At 40.3% G+C, this 27008-nt stretch overlaps 2 protein-coding genes across 2 annotated transcripts; both read left to right on the top strand.

The window, feature by feature from the left end:
- Nucleotides 1-9654: 9654 nt before the first annotated feature.
- Nucleotides 9655-19572, top strand: LOC308083453 (uncharacterized protein; the record flags this gene model as incomplete). Its single annotated transcript, XM_080425767.1, has 6 exons — nt 9655-9713; nt 11451-12208; nt 15072-15485; nt 16870-16986; nt 17516-17559; nt 18698-19572. The coding sequence occupies 6 exons, from the start codon at nt 9655-9657 to the stop codon at nt 18821-18823; spliced, it is 1518 nt and encodes a 505-aa protein (XP_080281893.1). The 3' UTR covers nt 18824-19572.
- Nucleotides 19573-20329: 757 nt separating this feature from the next.
- On the top strand, nt 20330-25527 carry LOC308083454 (uncharacterized protein; the record flags this gene model as incomplete). The annotated part of the gene is made up of 6 exons (XM_080425768.1): nt 20330-20467; nt 20889-21209; nt 22010-22282; nt 22755-22937; nt 24451-24494; nt 25405-25527. Exons 1-6 carry the CDS (start codon nt 20401-20403, stop codon nt 25525-25527), a joined length of 1011 nt encoding a protein of 336 aa, XP_080281894.1. The 5' UTR covers nt 20330-20400.
- Between the last annotated feature and the right edge of the window lie 1481 nt (nt 25528-27008).

Raw genomic sequence — 27008 nt, forward strand, 5'->3', positions numbered from 1 at the left:
CGTGGATTACATACTTTTATGTTAGTAAATGAACATATTTCACAAAATGTCACTATAGAGTTCAAAGTTAAAATACATTTAAATAAAAACATTTATATATAAATTGAAAAAACTAAATTGAAAATAAAATAATTTGAATAAAAATACAAAATAATTGTAATTATATATATATAAAACATTCTTAAGTAAACATTTTAAATTATTAAAAAATACATATTACTAGATATAACGTGTTAATATGACTTATTTTTACAGTGTTACAATTGCCCCCAACCACTGTTACAATTGCCCCCATCACGGGGGCAATTGTAACACTCTGACTTATTGCATTAAAAGTCATATTTTAGTCTTGTCCTTACTAGTGAAAGCTTATGAATGGTATTAGTAATTAGGGCACATATATATGCTTCTTAAAACAAAAGATGACTAGTATATTTCAAGAATTCTGTGAATTATGGAGGAGAATGTAAAAAGTGTTACTTTTGACCCCAATCTCCCCTAAAGCAGCACTGTGTAACTTTCCTCTTCTACCCCGGATTTGAACCTAGTTTCCTGCGCAAGTCCTGACATTCCTACCGTTGAGCTAATAGAGCCTGCTCGCTTGCTCAGGGGATAAATTGAATTTTGACCATCAGGTCAAAATCTGTGTCAGATCCTGTGTCTAGGTGTGACTGTGACATGACCTTTGACACAATCTAAATGTCTCAATTGAAGAGCAGGGAGACAAAATACAACCACCCCCATATAAGTTATTGCGAACGCAGCGCAAGGAGGCGCGCCGAAGGCGCGCCTCCGCGCAAGTGGAGCTTACTATGAAACCGTGCTCGGGTTGTGTCTCTCTCTCTCTGTGTCTCTGTGTCTCTGTGTGCACTGCCTGTGTGCAGCTCCTCTGAGATAAGTAAATGTCCAATTTAGACATACCATACATCAAATGAAAGGTCTTTGAAAACTGAACACACCTGTCAAGGTTGCGTTTAAGCCCGCCCCTTCCCCCGGAAGCCACGCCCCGGAGAAGGCTCCTAAAAACTCCCCATTGAAACCCCATGTTAAATGAAAAGTGCCCGAATCGCTCCGAAACTTTTTCTACCCCCCCTAAGTGGGGGTCTACGAACAAATACTTCGGGCTCGGATTTTGGCTCCGCCCCCCGGAAGTGGGTGAAACAGGCACTTCAAACACTTTGTTGAATTGTTCAAAAACATTCAAAGTTTTTTTTTTGTCAATTTGTATTTTTCTAAGATGCTCCTTTTAACGCAGATTTTTATTGTATTTTTTTTTTTTTAATTTATTGGTTACTTTTTTTTAAATATTTTTTTTTCATATTTATTTTACTTTTTTTGCGTTCGCTTCCCGCGTTCGCGCGTCTTACTTGTAGTTATATATTAGCATGTGCAGCAGTTGTATCTGGTTTGCCCGTATAATGTGACCTTCTTCTGATCAATGTTTGGATCTATCATGTATTGCGCTTTTTGTGCAGATCCAAATAAAATAATTCAAATGTGTGTGTGTGTGTGTGTGTGTGTGTGTGTGTGTGTGTGTGTGTGTGTGTGTGTGTGTGTGTGTGTGTGTGTGTGTGTGTGTGTGTGTGTGCGTGTGCGTGTGTGTGCAAACACAGCTGCACTAGCCTAGCTGCACTTCTGTGGTACAGTATGCTAAATCTGGACACGCTTTGTTCATTGTTCATTTGATTCACTGAGTAATGCTTATAGTTTTAACATTAGAAGTAATTAAGTAGCAGACAATTCTTCTCATCTTCATAATGTGTTGTGAATAATAGAAATAAGCTGTCAAACTTTGTTATGTTTTATCCTTCTGACAGATATGTACAAAACATGTTTTTATATCATATATATGCATTTTTGTCAATAAAAACGTTGATCACTGTAATATATTGTACAGACAGAGTCTATAGCAGTGGTTCCCAAACGTTTTAACTCGAGGCCCAAAAGAGAATTTTGATGTGTCAGCTAGTTTTTGTGCATATTCTTAATTATATTTTGTTCCTGTTTGTTTGAATCACCTATATTGTTGTTTTTCTGCTGGTTTGTGAAGCATTTGTAAACTTAAAAAAAAAAGTGCTATACAAATAAAGTTTATTCTTATATTATTACATAACCTAAGTTTTGAGAGATTTTCTTAACCCTTTGACCCCATTGATTTCTGTGCATAATTACATAAATACATTGGAGTCTGTGAAAAGCACCTTGCACGCCAAGGCCAAGGAGGCAAACAGAGGAAGCGCACATACTCCATATCCAACTATTTAGTGTTCCTGTGAGTTAAACTCTGATGAATGTGTTTTTTGTAGCATTGGTATTATACTACTTTCACTTGCACTTGCATATCAAAGCAAATACAAAATTATTCATTTAATTGAATAATCTAGTTTGCTCAGTTTACTTTTATAGCTTATGCAGAATAAGCATTTTATTGTCAGACTATTTTACCAAAACAAATGAAAACCATGACTGTGACCCTCGCAAAGTGACTGTTCTCCACCCAGCATACGAAGGTGGGACGCACTGTCTGCACTGTCTATAGCTTTACGGCTACGGCTATGTACAATGCAATCTGATCGCAAGGTCTCTCTCATGCAGTGTTGGTCAAAATGTGTTGCATGCTGCTGTGGTAGCTATCATCTCTGCTCCTCCAATCATTGTAAAGGTTGCATGTGCATGTTTGTGGTAGACATGTAAGTGGTGTAGAGAACAACACTAGAGGAGAGGATGTGGTGACATCACGTTAAGTACCAAGAAATGACATTTGCAAGTACTGCAGTCACGCTTGCCGCTTCACTTTGAACATGCGGCCATTTCAACGACCACTGCTACGCTGATGATACAGAGCTGCACATATCCGTCTCACCAGACGACCCCAATGCCCTGCACTGCTCTCACTTCTCGTCTCAATGACATTCATCTTTGGATGTTACAATAACCTTTTAAGACTCAATGAAGGAAAAACAGAGATTCTCCATGCTGGCCATATATGAGAGAGAGGGACAAATTGCACTCAATGCTTGGATCTCTGGCTAGACAGGTCAAAACAGAGGTCACCAGAACAGCGCCTTTCTTCTATTCACTTAAGAAACATGGCTAAAGTGAGACCTTTTTTAAATCAGAAAGACGCAAAAGTTCTTATCCACGCTTACTTACAAGCCGGCTAGACTATTGTAACTACCTTTTTACAGGACTACCAAAAAGATCAAGAAAATTACAGGTAATCCAGAATGCGGCAGCAAGAATTTGAACAAATACCAGAAGAAGAGATCACATTAGTCCAGTCCTGGCGACACTGCACTGGCTACCTGTATCTTTTAGAATTTATTTCAAAGCACTTGTTTACAAAGCACTTAATATCTGGTCACCTTCATATATTAAAGATTCCATTACATTTTATGTTCCAAACAGAACACTTTTCCAAATCTTGCTGAGACCAGTCCTTTAATACTGGAAATATTCTTACTGTGATAGTAGGCTGACTTTGTAAAAGCTGACAGTTTTGCTGCCGTACAAGTTGGGCATATGAAACTGGACCTATAGCAGCTCTTTCTGCGGTGGTGTAGAGAACAGCACTAGAGGAAAGGATGTGGTCACAGCGTTGGCTGTAGATAGATCACGTTTAGTACGTTTTAGTAAAGACATGACATGCTGCGTGCAGGCCTGCCAACCATGGGAAAATGTTTTGAGTACCAATCTCACGCTTTCACGCCGCTTCACTTCGAACATGGTCAGTTCCCCACTGGCCTCAATATCATCCCGAGATTAACCCCGTTTAGTACTGAGAAATTACTGTATACTGTATGTTCAGTTAACAGATGTGCAGATGTGACAGTCAGATGTGCCTTGCAAAGAACACCTGCCTCTCTGGACCCCCATCTCTGCAGGTCTCTGCACAAACATAACTGTGACTGTGAATGTGATGCACTATGAGCAGCGGTGGAGAAAGTACTGAAATGTTTTACCTACGTTAAAGTATCAATACTGCATTTTAGAAGTACTCTGTTGCAAGTACATTTCACAAGTTCAATATGTATACAAGTCTTTTGAAAATAGCAGATCTACAAGCTCACAACGTGTCGCATGGCGACGCGTTGTGAGTTTGTAGATCGGCTATTTTCAAATAGCAGAAGAATATACTGTATAAGGCTAAAGTGGTTAATGCATGTTTTGTAATAATAATGAAAATCTACAAAGTAACTAAAGTTTTCAAATAATTGTAGTGGATTAAAAGTACAATATTTGCCTCTGAGATGTAGTGGAGTAGAAATAAAAGTACAAAAAATTGGAAATACTTTGATAAAGTAAAAATACCTCAAAATTTTACGTATTACAGTACTTGAGTAAATGCACTTAGTTACTTTACACCACTGACTATGAGAATGTGGCGTTATTGTGTCATAACACAACATGCTAAACTTGCACGTCTTAATAAGCAGGTAACGCTTGCTATGCATTCCATGTCTGCAAGGCGTTATAGACATGCTTAAATGCATTATTAAAAAGAAAACAAAATGCAAGAAGAAAAACACAACATAAAATGATTTTAATTGTTTAATGGGTCATAACAGACAAAAGATTTAGTACTGTAAGGAACTCAAACTTTCTTATTGTAGATCAGAGCATCTGAACTTTGACCCCATAAATGATCCTCCTCAGCAGAAGACACCGAGCTGAGAATGTTGTTAAACACTAAAGTAAAGTAAAACACTTTGACCGCTCAATTTTAAATGTAATTATTTTCCCCTCAAAACTAATCTGGATGTAAAACCATCACAGCTGATTATATCCTTTTTCTGCAATATTTTTTTCTAAAAAAAAAATTAACAATTTGCACACACGTATAAACAAGTGTGAGGTTACAACACCCCAGTGTTAGTACTGTAAATCAACATTCTTATTGTATAAAGTTAAGGGTTGTGCATGTTGTTGGTAGATTCTGTAACTGGTAGCAAGCAGCTGTGTCTGTGGTCAGTGTGGTGGTGTGTAGACAGCAGCATGAGAGGAGAGGATGTGGAAAGGGTAGTGTGCAAATTAGGTTTAGTACTGAGACATTATTTGTGTGAAACTACAAAGTAACCTATGCCTTGAAAAGAACACTTGCATCACTGCGTCCCCATCTCAGATCTCTGTGCAAACAAACAGAGACAAACAAACTGTAAAATGAACAGAGAGAATGTTATGTTTTCTATATGTCAACTAGATGCACTATACATTATTTGTCATATCGCAAGCTGTTACTTATATTCTGGTGAACAAATTTGTGTTTTAGTCTCCTGGGTAGAATGCAAGAAATATATGCAAAACTCACTTATTGAGCATGTTCAGGAGTACATGTCTATTAAAATATCACATCTTTAAAGAGGTGGTGCCATGGTTTTGCAATTTTTCAGTTTTTCATGTGTCTATGAGGTTGATAGAACTTCATTAAGCCCCCTGGTGGTGTTTTTATTGTGTTTTTTGTCTTCTCTGACTATTTTGAGTTTCTACCGGGAGGCTGAAACCTTGAAGGTCAAACGTGCCAATAGAAAAACAGCCTTTTAGTGACATAGTAAAAATATACCCTCCCCCTCATTATCATAACACAACAGGTGTGGGCATGAGGAGGAGGAGGGACTAGGACAGGTGGGTGGTGCTAAGGTGACGGAGGAGGTGCTAAGGTGAGAACCAGGTATACTTAATAAACTGGAGGTGTGTCCACATAAAAACATAATTTTAACAATTTCTGTACACTTTTGAAAAAACTCTTCCTCCTAGTATAACCATAATACCTGATGATTATGTTTTAGGTGGGGGGGGGGGGGGGGGAGATCACTGAAAATCACGGCACTCCGTCTAATCAACACCCTCCACGACTGTGACTCTATGCATTTTATAACAGATGATCCGGTGAATAATGGACAGTTGTCATGTTCTTTCCTGTGAAGCTAGTCAGATCTGCGTTATGTGCTTTAGATGGGGCAAAAACAATGCTACTGAATACAATTGAGTGTATTTAACATAACTGTAGCAGTGGTCAATATACAGTAGCTCCATCAGATTATCACAACTTGAATACTATGACATAGACACATTTTCTTCATGAAACCCTACATAATGTAGATGTTGAGAGATTTTTTATAACCGTTGGGCCATTGATGCCATTGTACAGTATGATAACATAAATACATAGGAGATATTTGATAGATGCAAATTCTAGCCTGACAACAGTTGTTGCAGTGTTTACCCTGTGAGCTATTGAAGCTCTCTCTTTGCTATGGTGTATTAATAGGATAGTTTCAGCGCTAGTACTGTGGTGCAGAGCACTGCAGGCTCTCGAGTCACCTGAGTTCACTCCAGGACAGAATTCAATGAACTTTGGTATATGGTATCGATCGCCTAGGTCCAAGGGCTTTAAACAGTATGAAACGTAAAAAAAATATGTACAAATAAATATGTGTGAATTGGTGAAGATGCTCACCTTGCACATGCAAAATACTTCAATGTATAATAACTACAGTATGTAGTATCTGTTATTATTATTTCTGTTTATGGTTTCTGTTATGTATTATTGTCTCCGCCAGGCCGAAAGGCATGGCGAGAGAGTATGTTTTACCCTCTGTCCGTCCGTATGTCCGTCCATGTGTGTGTCCGTCCGTCCGTGTGTCCGTCCTGTCCGTCCGTTAGCAGCTAATCTCTGGCACCGTTGGCCCGGCCACTGCGAAACTGTGCACGCACACTCCCTGGATGCCAATTCAGAACCTCTGAATTTTTTCAGATTGGCCTGTTATAGCGCCACCAGGAGGCCGATATGTGCAAAACACATTTATTATGCAGGATTGGTCCGTTTTGAACAAAATGCCTCAAATCATTAACGCAGCTTGCGATTTCCGTGAAATTTCACACGCACATTTCTATTAGGCCGACGAAGAAATGCCACCCTTTTCACATTGGCCTGTTATAGCGCCACCAGCAGGTCTTTTGCAAACATATTTTTGGAACAAAATGCCTCAAATCATGAATGCAGTGTCCGATTGCAGTGAAAAGCCCTTGAACAAATGGCACCCTTTTCACATTGGCCTATTATAGCGCCACCAGGAGGCCACAATAACGTACCTGACCTGGCGGAGACCTGTGCTCCGAGGAGCACTTTTTCTAGTTATTATTGTTATTATTTCCCCCCCTTTTTCATGGAAAATAACTGAGGGTATGATGATTTGAGAGAACAAAAGACAAAGAGAGAGAAAAAAAAGAAATCTATAAAATAATGAACTTGTATTTTTGCTGGGGGGGAGGCATGGGGAAAATCAAATAAAAAGATAACACTGGGTAGGTCCACACTCCCTTTGACAAGGGACGTGAATACCAGACTAAAGACACCACAATGAGGTGGTCCAGCGAAACAGGTAAAAGTGTTTTCAAGTCTTTCTTCCCACTGAGTGACTCTTTCACTGCTTGTGCACGATGTTCCGAGGGGCGTGATGCTCTTCAGCAAGCTTTTCCTGGATTTAAGGCGGCTTTTGGCTGGCACGTGGCCGAAGGGAGGATGTCTTTGATCTATAGACTGTTATTGATGCTCTTTCTTGCTAAAGGAGATGCATCTGTCCAGGAAACAACTTTCACTTGTTTAGTGCAAATCAGGGCTTCACTACTGAAACCATATAATATATACCTTGTTGACCGGGGTCATCCAGGGGTCTATATATGTCGCCTCCTTTCTTCCCCTCTACACCAAATCTCTTCAGCAAAAAAAGCACATCTACATCGATTCGTAGGTCTGCCATTTCTGCTGAATATTCACCTCATATAGCAGCTCTAGGGTTCATGTCATTGAGATCACTGAACGCCAATGGCTTAAATGTCCATTGTGCCTTAGTGACAACAATCCTTTAAATACATTTGTATTTCTTTTGCAGCTTTTTTCTTTTCCTTTTTTTTACCCCTTGCTTCCCCCAATTTAGTCCTTATGCCAATTATTTCCTCCACACACGTCTGTGTATTGTCACTGCTGTTGTATCCTGCTGACTCACCTGCCAGTGAGGAGCCCCCACCGAGAGGACGTAGCCTCCACCTTACACCTGCTGCCCAACATTCCCTGCTGACAGGTGTCGCCCCAGCCCGTAGGACTAAGAGCAGTTACAATTATCACCCTCCCTGCCCGGCTTCCCTCCCCCGAACACTGGCCAATTGTGTTCGTATAGACACTCGACAAAGCTGGATGTACCATGGTGGATTCGAGCCCCCAGACTGATCAATCACTAGTGTGATTGATCACCAATTTTAAGACCAGGATTAAGTAAGCCTTGTCGAGCCATGTGGCCCATAGGTCAGGAGCCTATCTCCTTTTTCTGTAGCGTGAGGCAGCTTAATGTACCCCCTGGATATGACGCTATTATGTCGCATTCAACCCTGATGCTGAGTGCCAGGGAGGCATTGGGTCAAATTTTGTCTTTGGTATGACCCGGCCGGTTTAACTTCACCAAGTAAAAGGCCAGTAATCCTCATTTTTCATGGCCTCTAACAATACACAAGTGGAATTATGCTGTTGTGCCAAAACAAGCCGCGGCTCTCTCAAACACACCCAAAAGAACTACGGCAGACAAAGACAAATTTAAGCCTCGCAACTATCAAACATGAATTGTAAAATGTAGCTTTAATTTGGCTATATAGTTTAAACAGGTTTATGTGTGTGATCGAAAGGACCATTATGGAAATAAGCTCTCAAGCTTTTTTGTGCTTTATCCTTTTGACATACTGTATATTATGTACAAATATACAGTCATGTATATACATTTTGTGTCAATAAAAGTGTCAATCAATCCATTCCACAGGGTCCAACACTAGCCGAGAAGCAGACACCAGACAGTTTCAAGTTTACATGCATTAATAGCTCTACATCTATCATAGATATGGAAAATAACAAACACTTGACCAATTATTTCATAAAAGCCTATATACAAAATTCCCCATAGCTCCCATTCCACAAATTCCCTATAGCTCTTTTTCCAAACTCCCTCACCCCAATGATCCCAGTCAGTCCATGCCCAAAGGAGGATGATTCATATCGTCCCCCACGTCGGTTAAACTACGGACCTGGGTGCTTGGATGGTCTTCCTCATCTGGTGGTGTCTCAGGCGTTGGAATAGAGGGGGAATAAGGTGGATAGTATGGGCTAGAGGGGGAATAAAGTGGGCTGTAAGATGGGCTGTTCACATCCCATCCTCCCGGGGGTGTTGTGGGTGCGAGGGGGGAGGGGGAGGTACTTCCCAGTTCTGGGGTGGTCATCTCATACTCTTCTCTTATGCCGACAGGGGAATGGTGGGCTCCATCCGGTGATCCAATATGCCTCATCATTCGTATTATCAGTCGCTGCCGGAGGGTCAGGTCATCCAGGTTCATCTCATCCAAATCTGAACCCTGCTCCTCTAATTCCCCCTCACTGTGCTCATTTATCTCCTGCTGCAACTCCTCTACTTCCTCTCCTTCATCGTCACTGAGTGATTCTATCACTGCCCTCTGACGCTCTCTTTCTCTCATTGTTCCTCCTAACTCCTCAATATTCTCTCCACATTTTCCCTTTCTGCATTAAGAGTAGCGATTGTTTCTCCTAGTTCCTCGATATGTCTCTCTACATTTGCTCTTTCTGCATTAAGAGTGGCGACCGCGTGTCCAGAATTCATGGTGGCCAACACATGTTCTAATATCTCGTCATCTGTTAGCATCGTGCTGGGCATACTGTCAGCTTAACTTGGCCTTTGCCTGTCAACATTGGGCAGCAGTGCACTTGAGCTCTGGGGCCTGCTGTAGAGTGTGTCAATGTGAGGCAATACTGAACTTCTGCTCTCTATACGCTGAAGCTTGCTATGGTAGGGAATTGCATCATCTGAGATTCCTCTTGCTAGGCACATGTGCTGTTTGTTGAGGCAAAATACCTGATGGGGGGCCACTGGCGGCAGTGGGTCCTCTCGGAGGAGGGTCTCGACTGATGCAGACCTCGCCCTCAGCGACAGTGTGTGTGCGTGCGTGCGAGAGAGAGAGAGATTAGTGGGCTGCTGAAAGAGTCATACTCGAATCAAAATAATGTCACATATTTTCTGACAAAAATGTTTTTCTACCATTCCAATTTACACGGTGTTCTGAGAAACAATTTGTACCACAATGTAACAAATGAGTAAAGTTTTTTAAAGACCTTTTCAAAGATGTGATCGGTCAAAAATAGAACTCTATTTGAAGAGGTGACAGAGACTCATATTTATAAGACAAATACATTGTGTGGTTTTGATCTTGGTCGGAGAAGGAACTAAGGGCTGATTTGACAGTTTTCATTTCCTGAATATATTATAAGTGTTTACAAACTTGCACATCATGATGCAGTAAGCAAGAAAACCTTCAGTGATTGAGATGGATTCCTTTTTCATCTTAAGACTCTGTTTCTTCTGTTTTGTACAGGCGATACTTGGACTTCAGCCATCTGGTAATTATGGAAAAATAATATGATATGATTAATATCATGTGATAATTGGTCATGTGATATTCATTTGTGGGCATACATTGTATGGTTTTCTACAGCAGGAAGTGTACAATATGTCAATTCTATATCGTCTCCAGTCTTACCTTATCTTGTAGAGTTATCTTAGACAATAGTAATGTGCTTTAAAAAAGTTTAGTAACTCAAATGAAGTTGCTCAGAGAAATTAAATGATTATATACTTTTGTCTGCATATTCCTTAAACTCTAGCAGGCAGTGTGCAGGCTGAGCACTCTTTCAGCAGGCTAAAACCTATTCAAACATACTGTAGGCCTGCCTGGCTGCACCAAACTATGAGCGACATCTTTCTCAGCTTCCACTATTCTTTACTGAGAGATAATCAACAGGACATATTTGTCTGGACAAAGCTAGGCCTACTGAGAAGCGATTAAATACAAAAAATTAAACTGTACTGTAGGCTTAAAAGATTTAGGCCATGGTAGTTTGGACTTGTTAAAAAATAAGGCACATTTTGGGATAACACTACTGTTGCTATTAGTGCTATTTTCCTATTACATAATTGCAGAGTTTTTTTTATTATTATTATTTTACTGTAATATCACTATGCTTAGGCTATGTATAATTTTACCTAGACTACATAATCGTTGAGTATTTTGATTTCTAGCTTGCACACATGTGCTGGAAATGTAAAAGAAAAGAATGCATGGTTATTTCAAAAATATTAAGAAAGGTGTAAAGATTTTTTATAATTGTCATACCATTTGGTTGTAATTTCACATCATCAATCATAGTGCATAGTCCAAGAATGTGAATATTCGGGTTTTCAACTAAATTATTTACCTGCATGTATAGCGAAACAGTACATATAACTCATTTGGTTACCAATTCACAATCCCTATATCATAATCACATAATCACAACTGCCAAAATGTATAGCCACATGTACTGAATGACTAATTCCTTTCACAGGTACAACCTTCCTCAGCTGCGAATCATGTCATGATCAGGCTAAATGCCTGGAGTCACCCGTCAAAACAGAGAGAGACGACACCTTCTTCAGCCAATCAGTCTCCTGTGTCTGTAAAGATGGCTTTGTCGGTGATGGCCTCACCTGTTACGATGTAAAGCTCTGCAGTGATTCCTCCTGTTGTCACCAAGGTTATAGATGGTCACCAGAGAAAGGCTGTGTGGATATTGATGAGTGCTCCCTCCCTGAGGCACCCTGCACCCATGGGTCTCAGGTCTGTGTGAACACACCTGGCTCCTTTGAGTGCCTCCTGCCTCCCTCCAGGGCCAAAAGATCTGTGGTTCAGTTCTCCTGTGGCAATGTGGTTTGTCCATTAGGTCAGGACTGTATCAACTCTCGCTGTGTAGATCCCTGTCATCACTACACAGTACTGAATGATACCTGGAGAGCGACAGATGTGAGAGGTGCTCACTGTGACTTACATGTCAATTGGCAAGGGTGGTATCGACTGTTCCTTGGACAAAGCAGTGCCCAGATGTCAGAGACATGTGTGCAAAGGTACATGTGTGGAACATATGTTCCTCTTTGGATGAACCAGTCTCATCCTGCAGAGTCAGATGGAATTGTCCAGCGCAGCATCTGTGGTAGCTGGAGTTCCGGCTGTTGTGCATTTACCAAAAATACCGCACCTCCCATCCATGTCAAGAACTGTAATAGGAACTACTATGTCTACAAGTTTGTAAAGACGAAACAATGTAATTTTGCCTATTGTGCAGGTAAAGTGGTGCTGTAAAATTGTTCATAACATATTAATCTATAATATTACAACAATAAGCTAAAGCTCGTTTGGGTAGCACTTTAAACGAACATCCTATTAACAAACATGAATTTACCGTTAATAAGATACATACTTATAAGTAAGTAAGATGCTTATTAAACGTATTATTTGTCAATAATAGCTATGTTATTGTTTATAATAGCATTGTTAATACACTTATTGGTATATTATTAGACCCTGATAAGCATTAATTAACAGTTAATAAGGCACTCATAAGATGTGTATTAACATTATCATTCGTTAGTAAGGCGATGTAACTGTTAATAATGGCATTGTAAAATACTATTTGTTATAATATAAAGCCATAATTAGCATTTATTTAGTTAATAAGGCACTTATGAAGTTCTTATAAGCTGCTTATTAACCTGATTATGTGTTATTAATGATATATAAGTTTTGCTGATAGCATTGTTAATATCTTTGTTAGATTATAAGAAATTTCTAAGCGGTTTTAAGACATTTGTTAACCGTTTCTAGACTGCTTAAAGAGATATTACACTTTCACTACCATCACCCTCACTTTGGGGGTGATTTGAATGGCTACTCTGGCTTTTGTGTGCACCCCAGGCAGTTTTTAAGTTTCTTGGTTCAGTGTTTTGATATTTGATATTCATTTTATCTTACACGCCCCCTCCCTTTATAAACCCATGTGCGCTTCAAACTCCATTTTAACCTTCTTAGATTCCTTGAAAACACACATCCTTGGTTCTGGTGACTGATATTGTCCTTCTAATGCGTGAGAAGGCCGTGTTTTTGTCTCCGCCAGGCCGAAAGGCATGGCGAGAGAGTATGTTTTGCACCCTGTCCGTCCGTCCGTCCGTCCGTCCGTCCGTCCGTCCGTCCGTCCGTCCGTCCGTCCGTCCGTCCGTCCGTCCGTCCGTCCGTCCGTCCGTGTGTCCGTGTGTCTGTGTGTCTGTGTGTCCGTGTGTCCGTGTGTCCGTCTGTCCGTCTGTCCAAGTGTCCGTGTGTCTGTGTGTCTGTGTGTCCGTGTGTCCGTGTGTCTGTGTGTCCGTGTGTCCGTCTGTCAATCTGTCTGTGGGCAGCTAATCTTCAGCACCGTTGGCCCGGTCGCTGCGAAACTGTGCACACACACTCCCTGGATGCCAATTCAGAACCTCTGCCCCATTTTTTCACATGGGCCTGTTATAGCGCCACCAGGAGGCCGATTTGTGCGAAACCATTTTTTTTACATTACTCCTACAGCTTTTATCCAAAAGTCATGCCAATCGGTATACATTATCTCTATAGTCATGTCATCAACACTGATCTGGCCGATTTCCCATATTCCATCCTCATTGGCTAAGGTTGGCTTCCAAAGTTTGCAGGATTGGTCCGTTTTGAACAAAATGCCTCAAATCATGAACGCAGCTTGCGATTTCCGTGAAAAAGTGCTGCTCGGTTAGGTAGGTTATTGTGGCCTCCTGGTGGTGCTATAATAGGCCAATGTGAATAGGGTGTCATTTCTTCTTAGGCCTTTCACGGCAATCAGACACTGCATTCATCATTTGAGGCATTTTGTTCCAAAAATATGTTTTGCTAAATTAGACCTGCTGGTGGCACTATAACAGGCCAATGTGAAAATCTTAGGCAATCAGGATGGAATATGGGAAAGCGGACTGATCCGTGTTGATGACTGTGTACCGATTTGTGTGATGTTGGACAAAATCTGTAAGAGTGGTATCGGACATCTCATCGCTTGGCTAACGTCTGGCTTGGCCACTCCTCACAGGGCTCAAGTCCTAATGGCGCGTCTGTCCGGTTTCATATCGTCGTTGTTGGGCAGAAATTTCTTATCTCCATATTTTAACTTTTCGTGTTTTTTGTTCAACGCCCTACTTGATCATACAACAGCATCATACAAAAGTATCAAAAATAGCACATTTGCAAGGTCAAAATGCCGCTCCAAACACGGTGCGAAGCGGCGCGTTTTGAGCTTGTTATCAGCGGCGGACTGGACATTTGGCGTACCGGTCAAATGCCCGGTGGGCCGCTGGGCCAGTGGGCCGCTGGGAAAAAAAGAAAAAAAGAAAACGTTTTTTTTCTTTTTTTTTTTTTAAGTTTTCGCTCCTGTTTTCGGATTATTACGGTCATTTCTGGGTCGCGCGGCCCAATTATTAGTTACGTTAATGTTTGGGCTGGGATGCTTTCCAGCAGGGGCCTCAGTGCGGCTGCAGAGTTCATGTGCAGGGCTGGGCTGAAACAGTGAAACGCTCCCCCCCCCCCGTTGACAAAACGGCCCCGGGGGTGGTGGGCCGGTCCGGACCAAAATGCCAGGGCTGAATTTTGGTCCCAGTCCGGCCCTGCTTGTTATACTTTTGAATTTGAATTCTGAAAAGTAACAGTTTTGGTTTTCAGACAATATTCAATTAGTTTTCAATGAATTTGATGTTTTCATTGTTTTCGATGTTAAGTCTGCATGGCCCACATAATGCATCACAGTGCACTGCTTTTACCAGTGAGGAAAGGAGGTCCTGACCAAGTGACCAGTTCAGTGAGAATGTGTTGGGGTGGCCCGACGTTAAAGTGTATATACATCATTGAACCTTTTTTTAAAAAATGATTATGTCGTGTTAAAAACAGGGAACAGACACGTGTCATGCACAGATGGACAGTCCAGCGGACTGTTAGAGGACTTTAGCCTTTCATAGTCCAGTGTAGGCTGCATAGTAAAATCCTCAGTGTTAAGGCCCAATCACGCGCACTTCAGAAGTGTCATAACATGACATAAACGTTATTATATAACGTTTATTTGGTAGCGTTGAACCTCTGAATGCTGTTTGCTGTTTGTCCACTTTCTACAGTAAACTCCACAACGTCTACAACACCTCCGACCACATCTCTTCCAGGAACACAGACAACTTTCATCGTTCCACTGGTCTCTGACATGCCAACACCAGAGGGAGGCATTCGACTGGTAAATGGAGGGAACACCACCTGCTCTGGCAGAGTGGAGATCTACTTCCGTGGACAGTGGGGGACAGTGTGTGATTATCTCTGGGACCTGAATGATACCCATGTGGTGTGTAGACAGTTAGGGTGTGGTGGGGCTCTGTCAGCTACATCCAGAGCACATTTTGGACCAGGCAGTGGGCCCATCTGGTTGGATGAGGTCGGCTGCACAGGCAGTGAATCAGAGCTTGCACGGTGCAAACATGGAGGGTTGGGATCCCACGACTGTGGTCATGGTGAAGATGCTGGTGTCGTCTGTGATGAAGGTAAACATGAATTCATTATGAACCACTGTGTTCCTCTGGGCTAGTGAAAAAATATAAATAATAATAATTGTACGTATGCAATATTGAAATCATCAAGTATGTTGTGAATATACTTACAAATGCATATAATGTAGTATTTTAAAATATAGTAACACATTGTAGCCTATATGTTTGTGCAATTAAGCATAACAAATTGAAATAAAAATATGCATAGTTTTACCTAAGGCCAGTCCACACCAATGCAACTCCTTGCAACTTTAACTCCATTGAACTCCTTGCAACCATTATCCCCAAATGACACCGGTCTGCAACTGGTCAGTCCAGACCGCTGCAATTTATTGCAACTGGTTGTGACTAGTTGCATTGGTGTTGGCTGGGCTTTATAGGTAGTGTGAAATGTTTTGGTTGAAAAAAGTATTTTGTTAAAAAGTTAAAGCTCTGATAGTAATCATTATCAGTATTTATCAGCATTATCAGTATCATATAGTATTTGTCTCCACGTCTCTCCAGCTGTTTACTAAACACAAAACATTATATTTTCACGTGTCTTGCCAGTTTCATCCAGTTAGGAAAGAATACCCATTTATCAGCTTCAATTGTAGTGTTCCAGTTTGAAATTTGCCTGCTCATTTCTTTATAATAATAATAATATAAAATAAAAAAAACTGACATTTATATACAGTAGCAATTTTGAAGGTACCCAAAGTCGCTTTCTTTCTTTCTGTCACCACTTCCATGCAGCAATTTTTTTTTGTGACAAGCTTTTCAGAGGGGAGAGACATTACATCACATCACTCTGTATGGGCAAACAGTTCACACACAATCCCACAGTAGCATACAGAAGTGTATCTTTTCAGTACATAAATTGTCCGTCAGTGGTCATTAATGTACTCGTACTGTATAGTTTGTCTGCTAGCAGTAGTGACAGTCTCTTCCTTTGATCTGGCGGTCCTGTGGTTGCAAAACAACACACGCCGCTTATTAACCCCTTCACCAGACCCCCGGGTTCGCATAGACATTAAAGGAAAGAAAAAAACATGATGTATGTATATAACACAATATTTTTTAAATAATGCAATAAAATGAAAAGCAGCACATTTATATATAATTCATTATAGTTACTACACGTAACCTTTGTCTTCTTTATAGACTCTTCCATGTGTTGTTGTTAAAGTGTTTCCTGTACCCTGATCCTGTCTGTCTGTCTGTCTGTCTGTCTGTCTGTCTGTCTGTCTGTCTGTCTGTCTGTCTGTCTGTCTGTCTGTCTGTCTGTCTGTCTGTCTGTCTGTCTGTCTGTCTGTCTGTCTGTCTGTCTGTCTGTCTGTCTGTGTCTCTCTCTCTCTCTCTCTCTCTCTCTCTCTCTCTCTCTCTCTCTATGTCTCAGAAGTCCAGGAGAAGTACTCACGTGTGGTTGTAGGTGTGTGTGTGAGTGTGTGTGTAGTTGCATTCTTGGTGTGTGTACTGCTCATGTACAGATGGAAGACAAGGAGACAGTCTGGAGGTGAGTTAACTTCATACACATGTACAGTGAGTGTTGTTTAAGTCCATGTGTTCTGTACCACTGACATCATAGAGATTGGTTTTGATGGTTGGACTGGTGGAGGTGACCAGTGGTGGACGAAGTACTCGACCCCAGTACTAAAATTTACTCAAGTTAAAGTAGCTCAGTCACAATGTTACTCGAGTAAAAGTACACAAGTAATTGCTTTTAAATATACTTAAGTATTCAAAAGTACATGATTTTTTTTTTTAAATACTTAAAGGGATACTTCACTTCCGGGCCGCCGACACATTTAAAAAAAATATTAAAAATAAATGAAAAAAGTTATGGAAAATTCATGGCCCCCTCACGCATTAGAGTGTCCTACTAATGTGTGAGGGGGCCATGAATTTTCCATAACTTTTTTCATTTATTTTTAATATTTTTTTTAAATGTGTCCCCGGCCCGAAAGTGAAGTATCCCTTTAAGCGCAAGTAAAAGTAAAAGTAAAAGTAGAGGTAAATCTACTGTTTATGTGTGTGTTCCACAGGTTCCAACACCAGAAGAAATGCAGACACCAGAAATTCTCTGCAGGTTAAAAACATATTTGTATCTTTATTGTCTCTGCCAGGCCGAAGGCATCCTGTCCGTCCGTCTGTGTGTGTGTCCCTCCGTCTGTGACCTCCGGCACCGTTGGCCCAATTGTAGCGAAACACATTTTCACATTGGCCTGTTATAGCGGCACCAGCAGGCAGATTTTTGCAAAACATTTTTTTTTAAACAAAATGCCTGAAATCATGAATGCACCGATTGCAAGGCAGAGGAAGAAATGGCCAGGAGGCCACAATAGCTTACCTGACCTGGCGGAGACCTGTGCTCGGAGGAGCACTTTTTCTAGTTGCTGTCTATATACTCTCATACAACTATCAAATCAAATCAAATCAAACTTTATTTATACAGCAGATTTTCAAAGACCAAGGTCGAACCAAAGTGCTGAACATGAGCAAATAAAAAAAGAACAGGCAAACAGAGCAAAAGAAAACTAATTAAAGCAAAAGAAAACTAATTAAAGCAAAAGAAAATAATCAAAGGAAGGCAAACAAGTTAAACAGATCACAACAAGAATGAAACTAAACAGCATATCAAAGTATACAGCATCAAGGTATACACAGCAAGGTTATACATACATTCATGGTCAAGCAGCATTAAAAGCCAGGGAGACAAAATGGGTCTTTAATATAGATTTAAAAACCTCCAACGAATGAGCAGAGTGAATGTGAAGAGGCAGGGTATTCCACAACATGAGGCCGGCCACGGCAAAGGCTCGGCCCCCTCTAGTCTTACATGAGGTAACAGTCGGGCACAGTCAGGAGCAGCTGGTCAGCCGACCTCAAGGGTCTGGCTGGGATGTATGGCTGAATGAGTCAACAATTATTAATGCAGTACTACTATTGATAGATAGATGGAGCACTTCTACCACAGTTACAACTGTAGTGCTGATAGTAGTAGTGATTACTACAACTACTCTATTACTAATTCAGGCAAATATCTTGTAGTCTGAACCTCACATTACAGTACAGGTAGAAGAGAGATGTAGGAGGTGATTTGGGTGAATTATAGAATGAAAATAAGAACATTTCCACATATTGTCCATTCAATTATCTAACAAAAATTATATCAAGTCTATCTATGTATTGATATACAGTATTAATACTGTTGTTTACCTCCTCAGATGCCTATTTATGCGAACTGTCCTCGAGTCTCCCCATCAGAGTTAGACTCCACCTACCAGAGCCTCGATCTAGCCACCATGGATGACAACTCACTGTACTCTACAGTCACACCAAGACACCCATAGTGTGTTTGAAGAAGCAGTTCCCCTGCTGTAGATCATTTGTATTTTTGGAGACTTTCTACTCTACTTTTTTAAACTTTCACAGACTTGAAGAAAGTTATCCTTGCTTTGATTTCTTCAGGTGTGGACAACTTGTTTCTAAGTCAGAGCTTCCTTTCCAAGCATACCTCGGTACAGTGAACTATATGCACTAAGACTGTACATTATTAGCTCAATACTGCTTTATACAATATCTTGTATAATAAAATAATCTTGTTTAAAATATATATTTTTTTCTTCATAGTATTGTGAATTATTGATAGAATAATATATAATATATATCTATAAATATCTATAAATATCTGTATATCTATTTGATTTGGATGATTTTATCCTCAGTTACATGGATCACTTACTCGGCCCCTAACTGCTCCCCTGGTGCTGTATTATATGGGCCACTGCTTCAAATAGGTATGGTGGTTTAAAGGACACATTTCATGTTTGTGCAAATATACAGTGACAAATACCCCAGAATACCAAATAGGGACTAAATTATTATTATTGTTATTATCACCTACCAAGTCTAATAGCCTGAAGAGGACATAAAAACACTCTTGTGTTTGGCAGCTTGCTATTCCTTTGGGAACAATCCCAAAAAGGCTTAAATATCCAAATTTGCATAAACCTATACTCCTATTTTGAGGGTCTAAAGTAATTGGTATAAAGTGTTTTCCAGCATTTATTTATATTTATATTTGATTTGATTTTATGTTTCATCACTGTCCAAATATTCTTATTATTCTTATTATGTTTTATTATATTTATTGTTTGTGCTGCATGTTGCACAGTCTGGCATACAATGTCACACCACAACTCTCTGTATAGTGACAAATAAACTTTCTTTATTCATGCAAGTGTTTTGGACTTTTACTAAAGCCATGAATTCAAGGTTTTCCTCCCTGGAGTGATGTCCTCTCATCATTCTAAAGTAAAATTGTTCCTATTTTAAATGAGTGCCTACCCAAGTACCTACAATAATAATTAACTTTTGATTTGATTGATCAAATATTTTATGAGGTAAAAAAGAAAATGTGTTAAACAAAGTACCTGAGTGGTGACAGTACCAACATTATTAGATGTGTGGGGGTCAACAATAAATGTATATCCACAGTTACATTTGATGAGAATAAAATGTTCCTATGAGATTCCTTTGGAAATGCATTTGGGTCATTTTTGATCCTCTTATGGAAGCTTTGGATTGTAATACAAAAACGAAACTGTCTTAAAGAGAAAATTGTTCTTACATAAAAAATAAATAAAAAATGTGAGGAATACCAGGAATATGAAATGATAAAAACGTTTCATTACAAAGATATAGCAAGAAAACAAGCCCATCGTGTCCTATTTGACGCACTTACTGTATGCATCTAAGGGTTAACTTTTGATTGCGTGGGCAGGATGCACATTTGGGTGGGCTCTGCCGCAAGTGTCCCCTATATAGCGCCAGCCCTGACTGAAAGTATGTGATGAGCAGCTAACAGTAGTTTCATTTCTGAAATGAACTCCTGTGGACACTCAGGCTTCCATCATATGAACAGATAATGGCTCATTTTAATGTTTGTGATTTCTCAACTTTAATTCTGCTGATTATCGTATCTGAATGCAGCGGTGAGTACGTTATGCTATTGAGAGCTTTCTTCACTAAGTTTGATCAATTAATGTTACTCGTTCAGATCAATGTTACATTTTCTCTTTTATAGAAAGGCCAGCATAACAACAGTATTTAATCAAACTGAAAAATTAAGCTATACAACAAAAATAAATACAAATGTTAGAGTAATACCATTTCTAACGTCCGTCTATGTGCTGCTTGATACCTCTTTCAGTATTGTGTCTTTCACACCATTCATGAAACAACACCTAATTTAATTGGTGGTGTGGCTAATCGATGTACAGTATACTTTGTCGTATGACGGTGTCTCTTGGCAAACTTTTTGGGTGAGCGACAGCATCACACGACAAAGTATAAATCAGGTTTCAAAAACTAGACTTCATTCTTAAAAACTCTGATTCTCAACTTTATGTCCAGGGTCTGTGGCTCCTTCTCAAGAAGTTGTTGTAGCAACTCAAGGAGAAGACGTACGTCTACCGTGTTCCATGACAGAGAGCTACAGATTACAGCTGACAAAACACACTGGAGGTCATTCTGCTCAGCCCAAGGTCATCCTGTCCAGGCCCAAGAGGCCCACAGTCCCTGATGGAGAGAATGTGAAATGGAGAGCCGATGATCAGGGAGGCATGTCTGCATTTCTGACAGCGGTGGTCAAATCTGATGAGGGTGTGTACCGCTGTCAGATATGGAAAGAATGGGACCTTGTATTGGACCAAAATATCACTCTAAAAGTTAAAGGTAACATTATGCAATCCCCCTTTGTGTATTTTCAATTCTTGAACCCTACAGTATAGTTGTTCCCCAGCTCTGCTAGTGCAAAGCTGGGGAATCCTAGTACTGCTGATGTCCATTCTATTTGTGTAATCAGGGCTTAATTTAGAGATAGAAATACAGAAAACCAGAAGTAGTAAAGTAGGTGATCTTAAGAGTCAGCTACAACCAGTGGTGTAAAGTAACTAAGTACATTTACTCAAGTACTGTACTTAAGTGCAATTTCCATGTACTTTTACTTTACTGGAGTGTTCTCGTCTATAGGCTACTTTTTCTACTCCAATACATCTCAGAGGAAAATATTGTACTTTTACTCCACTACAATTATTTGAAAACGTTAGTAATAGTTACTTTGTAGATTTTGATTATTATTATAAAACATTATATACATTAACCACTTCAGCCCTATATTCATTTCATCTACAAGCTCATCACGACGCGTTGTGAACTTGTAGATCGGCTATTTTAAAAATATTTTTTTACATTTTATACATTTGAAAACTTGTGAAATGGCACATTCTGCATAATGAGTACTTTCTACTTTTGGTACTTTAAGTACATTTTCATACCAATATTTTTTTACTTTTACTCTTTTTACTTTTTACTTAAATTTTGAATACCAGACTTGTACTTGTACAGAGTATTTCTACATTGCAGTATTGATACTTTTACTTGTGTGTACTTTTTCCACCAATAATGTTTGCCTACACTATTTTCGCAGAATGTTCACATATTCTTGCCTATTTTTGCTGAATGTTCTCTCCCAGAGTGCAAAACTCTCAACCCAGTGAAGGCAGCACACAATTCAGTGGCCACCCTGCATTGTCTGAATGACACACCTGGACACCACCAAACTTTCTCCTGGGCATTTTTGAAAAGAGGCGAAGAGATCAGCATTCTGGAGGACAACAAACGTCTCACAGCAACTGGAGCGTCATTAGTGATTTCTCCTGTGAAGGACAGTGACAGTGGCTGGTACAGATGTAGGTACTTGGCTGGACAAACACAGCGCTGCTCTGAACGCCTCCTGAAGGTTCAAGGTGAGACTCAAAAACTGTGACTTGCTGCTGTTTCTATCAGTAATTCATAGCATCATTAATTTATTGTCATTAACCTACGTCATTTTTTATAAACAACAGATGCCATTATCACAACAACTGTTCCTCAATGTCAGATGTATTGTAATTTAACAAGCTGTACTCACAATATCTTTGGTGTTCATTTAAAGCTGCAATTTGTAAATTATTTGTCTTACCCAAGATTTGTCTTACCCTTTTTTGAGAGCCCCCCCCGCCCCCATATTATGTTAACAAGCTGTACCTACAGATTGGTTAAAATAAAGTTTTGTTCATTTAAAATAAGTTCTGGATTGCAGCTTTAACAAATGCATAAATTAACACTGTGGATTTTTATTGAATCACATAATCTCAGTAATGACAAAGATATTGGACTCTATTTTACAGAAATTATGACTGTCTTATTTGCGTGAGCTTTGAACTTATATCACAACAGTTACACCAGAAGCTACAACACAGAATGAACAGGAACACGAAGGGGAAGTTACCAGTGCAGTGTCCCCCAGCACCAGGATCGTGGTGGCTTCGATCGTCACTGTGGTTACCATGACGTCTGTGCTGATAGTGGGAGTGGCAATTTACCACAAACACAAAACCCAGAGACAGTTGCAACAGCCAGGTATGATGACACATGATCTAGACCAGTCTTATTCAGTTACATTGCAGTGGTTCAAGTACATTAAAGTACTGTGTAACGTTTTCAATTAAACAAACGTTGTTTTATAATCTTTCACTTATATATTGTTCACACAACCATTCCACATCAGCAGAGACATACAGTACAAAAAAATAAAAATAAAGTACATTCATACAATTAAGAGAGATATAGAAAACCAGCTGTATTTGAGTAGGTGATCTCAAGGCCCAGAACCAAGCTACCAAGGCTGTGTACAGTACACTAACCTTAGCCGCAAGCAACTCTTGGATCCTATTTTTAATTAACTGGAATCTAGAGTTGCAATACCAACCCTTGACAGCCCATACATCCAAACAGAAAAGTCCAATCTGATTGTATTAAACGACGTTAAACTCACCAACTTTGCAGCTGTACGGAAAACTTGAATTATCCTCTTTCTATCTGCAAAGTTTTTGTTTCATAAAAATCCACCATAGACCATAGTTATGAGCTACTTTCTGTCAAGAAATTCCGTGCAGGTGATAGATAAGCGTTAGAGTTTGGAAGCGCTCGTTGGAAATCACTCAACGGTCCTGCGTACAATCTGTTTCTAAATGTCACATAATGCAGGAGGCAGCAGGTCGTTGCGTTGTTGAAAACATGAGTTTTAGTGTATAAGTTTGGTGTGACTTAAAGACTCATTGTGTTACATGTGGCCTCTCTACCGATATACAGGGGAATTGTGATGTGCCAAAACAAGCCGGCTCCCTCAAAAACACCCAAAATATGCCAGACAAAGACAATGTTAGCTAGCCTTTCAACTAGCAAAGATATTGTAAAATGTCGCTTTTAACTTAAAGGAGAGATCCGGACATTTTAAGTGTTATCTTTGATGTGTCGCTTATCACTCACCATCATTGAAAGGGACGTTGAGTTATGTCAGAGAGTCCCGTGTCGTCATTTTTTCGACCCCCTCCGTTGGCATAATGGGAGCCCGTGTAAGAGTGAAAATCGTCTATTATAACCGATGCAAAGTTAGTATTTTCTCTACTACTGCTCATTGTGGACTCTCATGATACTCAAACATGCACTGAAAGTCACGCATGAGTTATCGTTCGAGTTATCGTTCGTGCAGATCTAGACGACGCTGGTTGCTTACTTCTTCCACAGAACCTCGCGTGGAAGAAGTAAGCAACCAAGCATCATCTCGTTCTGCATTAACGATAGCTCGTTCGCGACATTCAGTGCACGTTTGAGTATCATGAGAGTCCACAATGAGCAGTAGTAGAGAAAATGCTAACTTTGCATCGGTTATAATAGACGATTTTCACTCTTACACAGGCTCCCATTATGCCAACGGAGGGGGTCGAAAAAATTACGACACGGGACTCTCTGAAATAACTCAACGTCCCTTTCAATGATGGTGAGTGATTAGCGACACATCAAAGATAACACTTAAAATGGGCGGATCTCTCCTTTAAGTGACTTAATCTGTGTTTATGCGTGTGTTCCACAGGGTCCAACAACAGAAGAGGAGCAGACACCACACATTCTGTGCAGGTCAAAACCTTATTTATGTCTTTATTCCTGTCTCTACTCTCATATTCTCATACAGCTATTATTAATGCAGCACTAATATTGTGTGGAGTTACTACTGTAGTGCTGATAGCAGTTAGTGATACTACAACTAGTCTACTAATTCAGGCTAATGTGTTGTAGTCTGAACGGTCAGCACCAATATCTTCTTGGCACCATTTGTTTTTGGGAACACTTGGCCCGCTGGTGCAGAGCGTTCCGAGAACCCTCGAGGGCTGCTAGGTGGACCGCTCGGCCTGCTTGGTGAGAACAGACTACAGCCCTTAATATTAAGTTAGGAACTAGTTAGGCAAAAAAACGGATAAAACGATGGAGGCTCGCCATCTGAAGCGAACCACGAGAGGCACCACCAAGCGAGCTGTTAGGCAAGCAAGTCGCCGTGCCGAACGTTGTGTCCGCTTCAGTCGACTCCACGCCGTTTGAGTTACGTCCTGATAGGATAGGGACTGAATCGTAAATCAGTGCCACCCCCAGGGCTCGGTACCCCCGAGACGTCAAATGTTTACCGTGTGAGTGAGAATACGTTGGTGCGAACCGTTCCGAGGTCGCTAGTAATACTGGTGCCTTTTAGGTTTTGGTGCCCAGAATTACCTGGTGCCGACCATTCCGAGGTCAACGGAATTTATTTGGTGCCGAGGTCACCGGAATTTATTTGGTGCCGACTAGGTATTGGTGCAGACCGTTCTTCTATTTGTCTGAAGCACACAATACAGGAGAGGAGGTTACTTCGGTTCATAATTTTCTTTTGCTGTTGAAATATAGAATGAAAATAAGAACATTTCCACATATTGTCCATTCAATTATCTAACAAAAGTTATATTAAGTCTATCTATGTATTTATATACAGTATTAATACTGTTGTTTACCTCCTCAGATGCCCATTTATGCGAACTGTCCTCGAGTCTCCACATCAGAGTTAGACTCCACCTACCAGAGCCTCGATCTAGCCACCATGGATGACAACTCACTGTACTCAGTCACACCAAGACACCCATAGTGTGTTTGAAGAAGGAGTCCCCCTGCTGTAGATCATTTGTATTTTTATAGACTTTCTACTATACTTTTTTTAACTTTCACAGACTTGAAGAAAGTTATCCTTGCTTTGATTTCTTCAGGTGTGGACAACTTGTTTCTAAGTTGAGCTTCCTTTCCAACCATACCTCGGTACCCCCGAGATGTCAAATGTTTACTGTGTGAGTGAGAATACGTTGGTGCGAACCGTTCCGAGGTCGCCAGTAATACTGGTGCCTTTTAGGTTTTGGTGCCCATGTCTATCTATATACAATATTAATATGGTTGTTTACCTCCTCAGGTGGTTAACTATGAGAACTGTCCTCCAGTATCGAGATCAGAGTTAAACTGCACCTACCAGAGTCTGAATCCAGAGACCATGGATGAGAACACACTGTATGAAACCATAGCCGTGGTTAGTAAGGTTGCTGAGGGTGCGGCTTCACCCCTGACCCCAGGTACCATACCCCCCGTGATCCCACCACATGAATGAATATTAAAGCAGCACTATGTAACTTTCCTCTTCTACCCCGGATTTGAACCCAGTTTCCTGCGCAAGTCCTGACATTTTTACCATTGAGCTACTAGAGCCTGCCTGCTTGCTCAGGGGATAAATTGAATCTTGACCATCAGGTCAAAATCCGTGTCAGATCCTGTGTCTAGGTGAGACATGACCTTTGACACGATCTAAATGTCTCTATACCAGAGCAGGGAGACAAAATACAACCACCATAGAGTTAATACAATATAAGTTATATTGTATTAACATACTGTACTCTACTATACAGATTGCACAAAATTACATTTTATTCATGAAACTGATCTTGACTTGCTGTGTGTGTGTGTGTGTGTGTGTGTGTGTGTGTGTGTGTGTGTGTGTGTGTGTGTGTGTGTGTGTGTGTGTGTGTGTGTGTGTGTGTTTGTGTGTGTAAATAACATGGATGGTTTATTATTAAGCAATATGTTATGGAATCAACATGAGTGTGTTGGAGGCCCAAACAAAGGTGCTTCTTGCATGGAGTTGGCTCCTTTTTGTAGCTTGGCATCTTGAAAAACAAATATTTGGACATCTTGTCTTAAGTTTTCATGTTGCCAGGTCCCTGCACTTAAGCATAGTTTTGCGTTAGGACAGAAACATAACAGTATATCACTTTATACAATCTGTCTCACAAACTTAATGCTAATTAATACCTCCATTGTTTGCACCTCCAAAACTTGGTCATGCAACCAAATACCTGTACAGTATGTGTGTCTCAAAGACAATTAATGTCAGAGCTTGCGTTCCAAGCCTAGCTGCACTTCTGTGGTACAGCAAGCTAAATCTGGACACGCTTTGTTCATTGTTCATTTCATTCACTGAGTAATGCTTAGTGTGATAATATGTCTTAGGCTAGTACATTTATATGTTTTCATGTTAATGACTAATGTATATCTGTATTACTTCATTACCACTTACATGGGTCACAT

This window comes from Gymnoscopelus braueri (genome assembly GCF_963280865.1).
Source record: "Gymnoscopelus braueri genome assembly, chromosome: 4".
Taxonomy (NCBI): Eukaryota; Metazoa; Chordata; class Actinopteri; order Myctophiformes; family Myctophidae; genus Gymnoscopelus; species Gymnoscopelus braueri.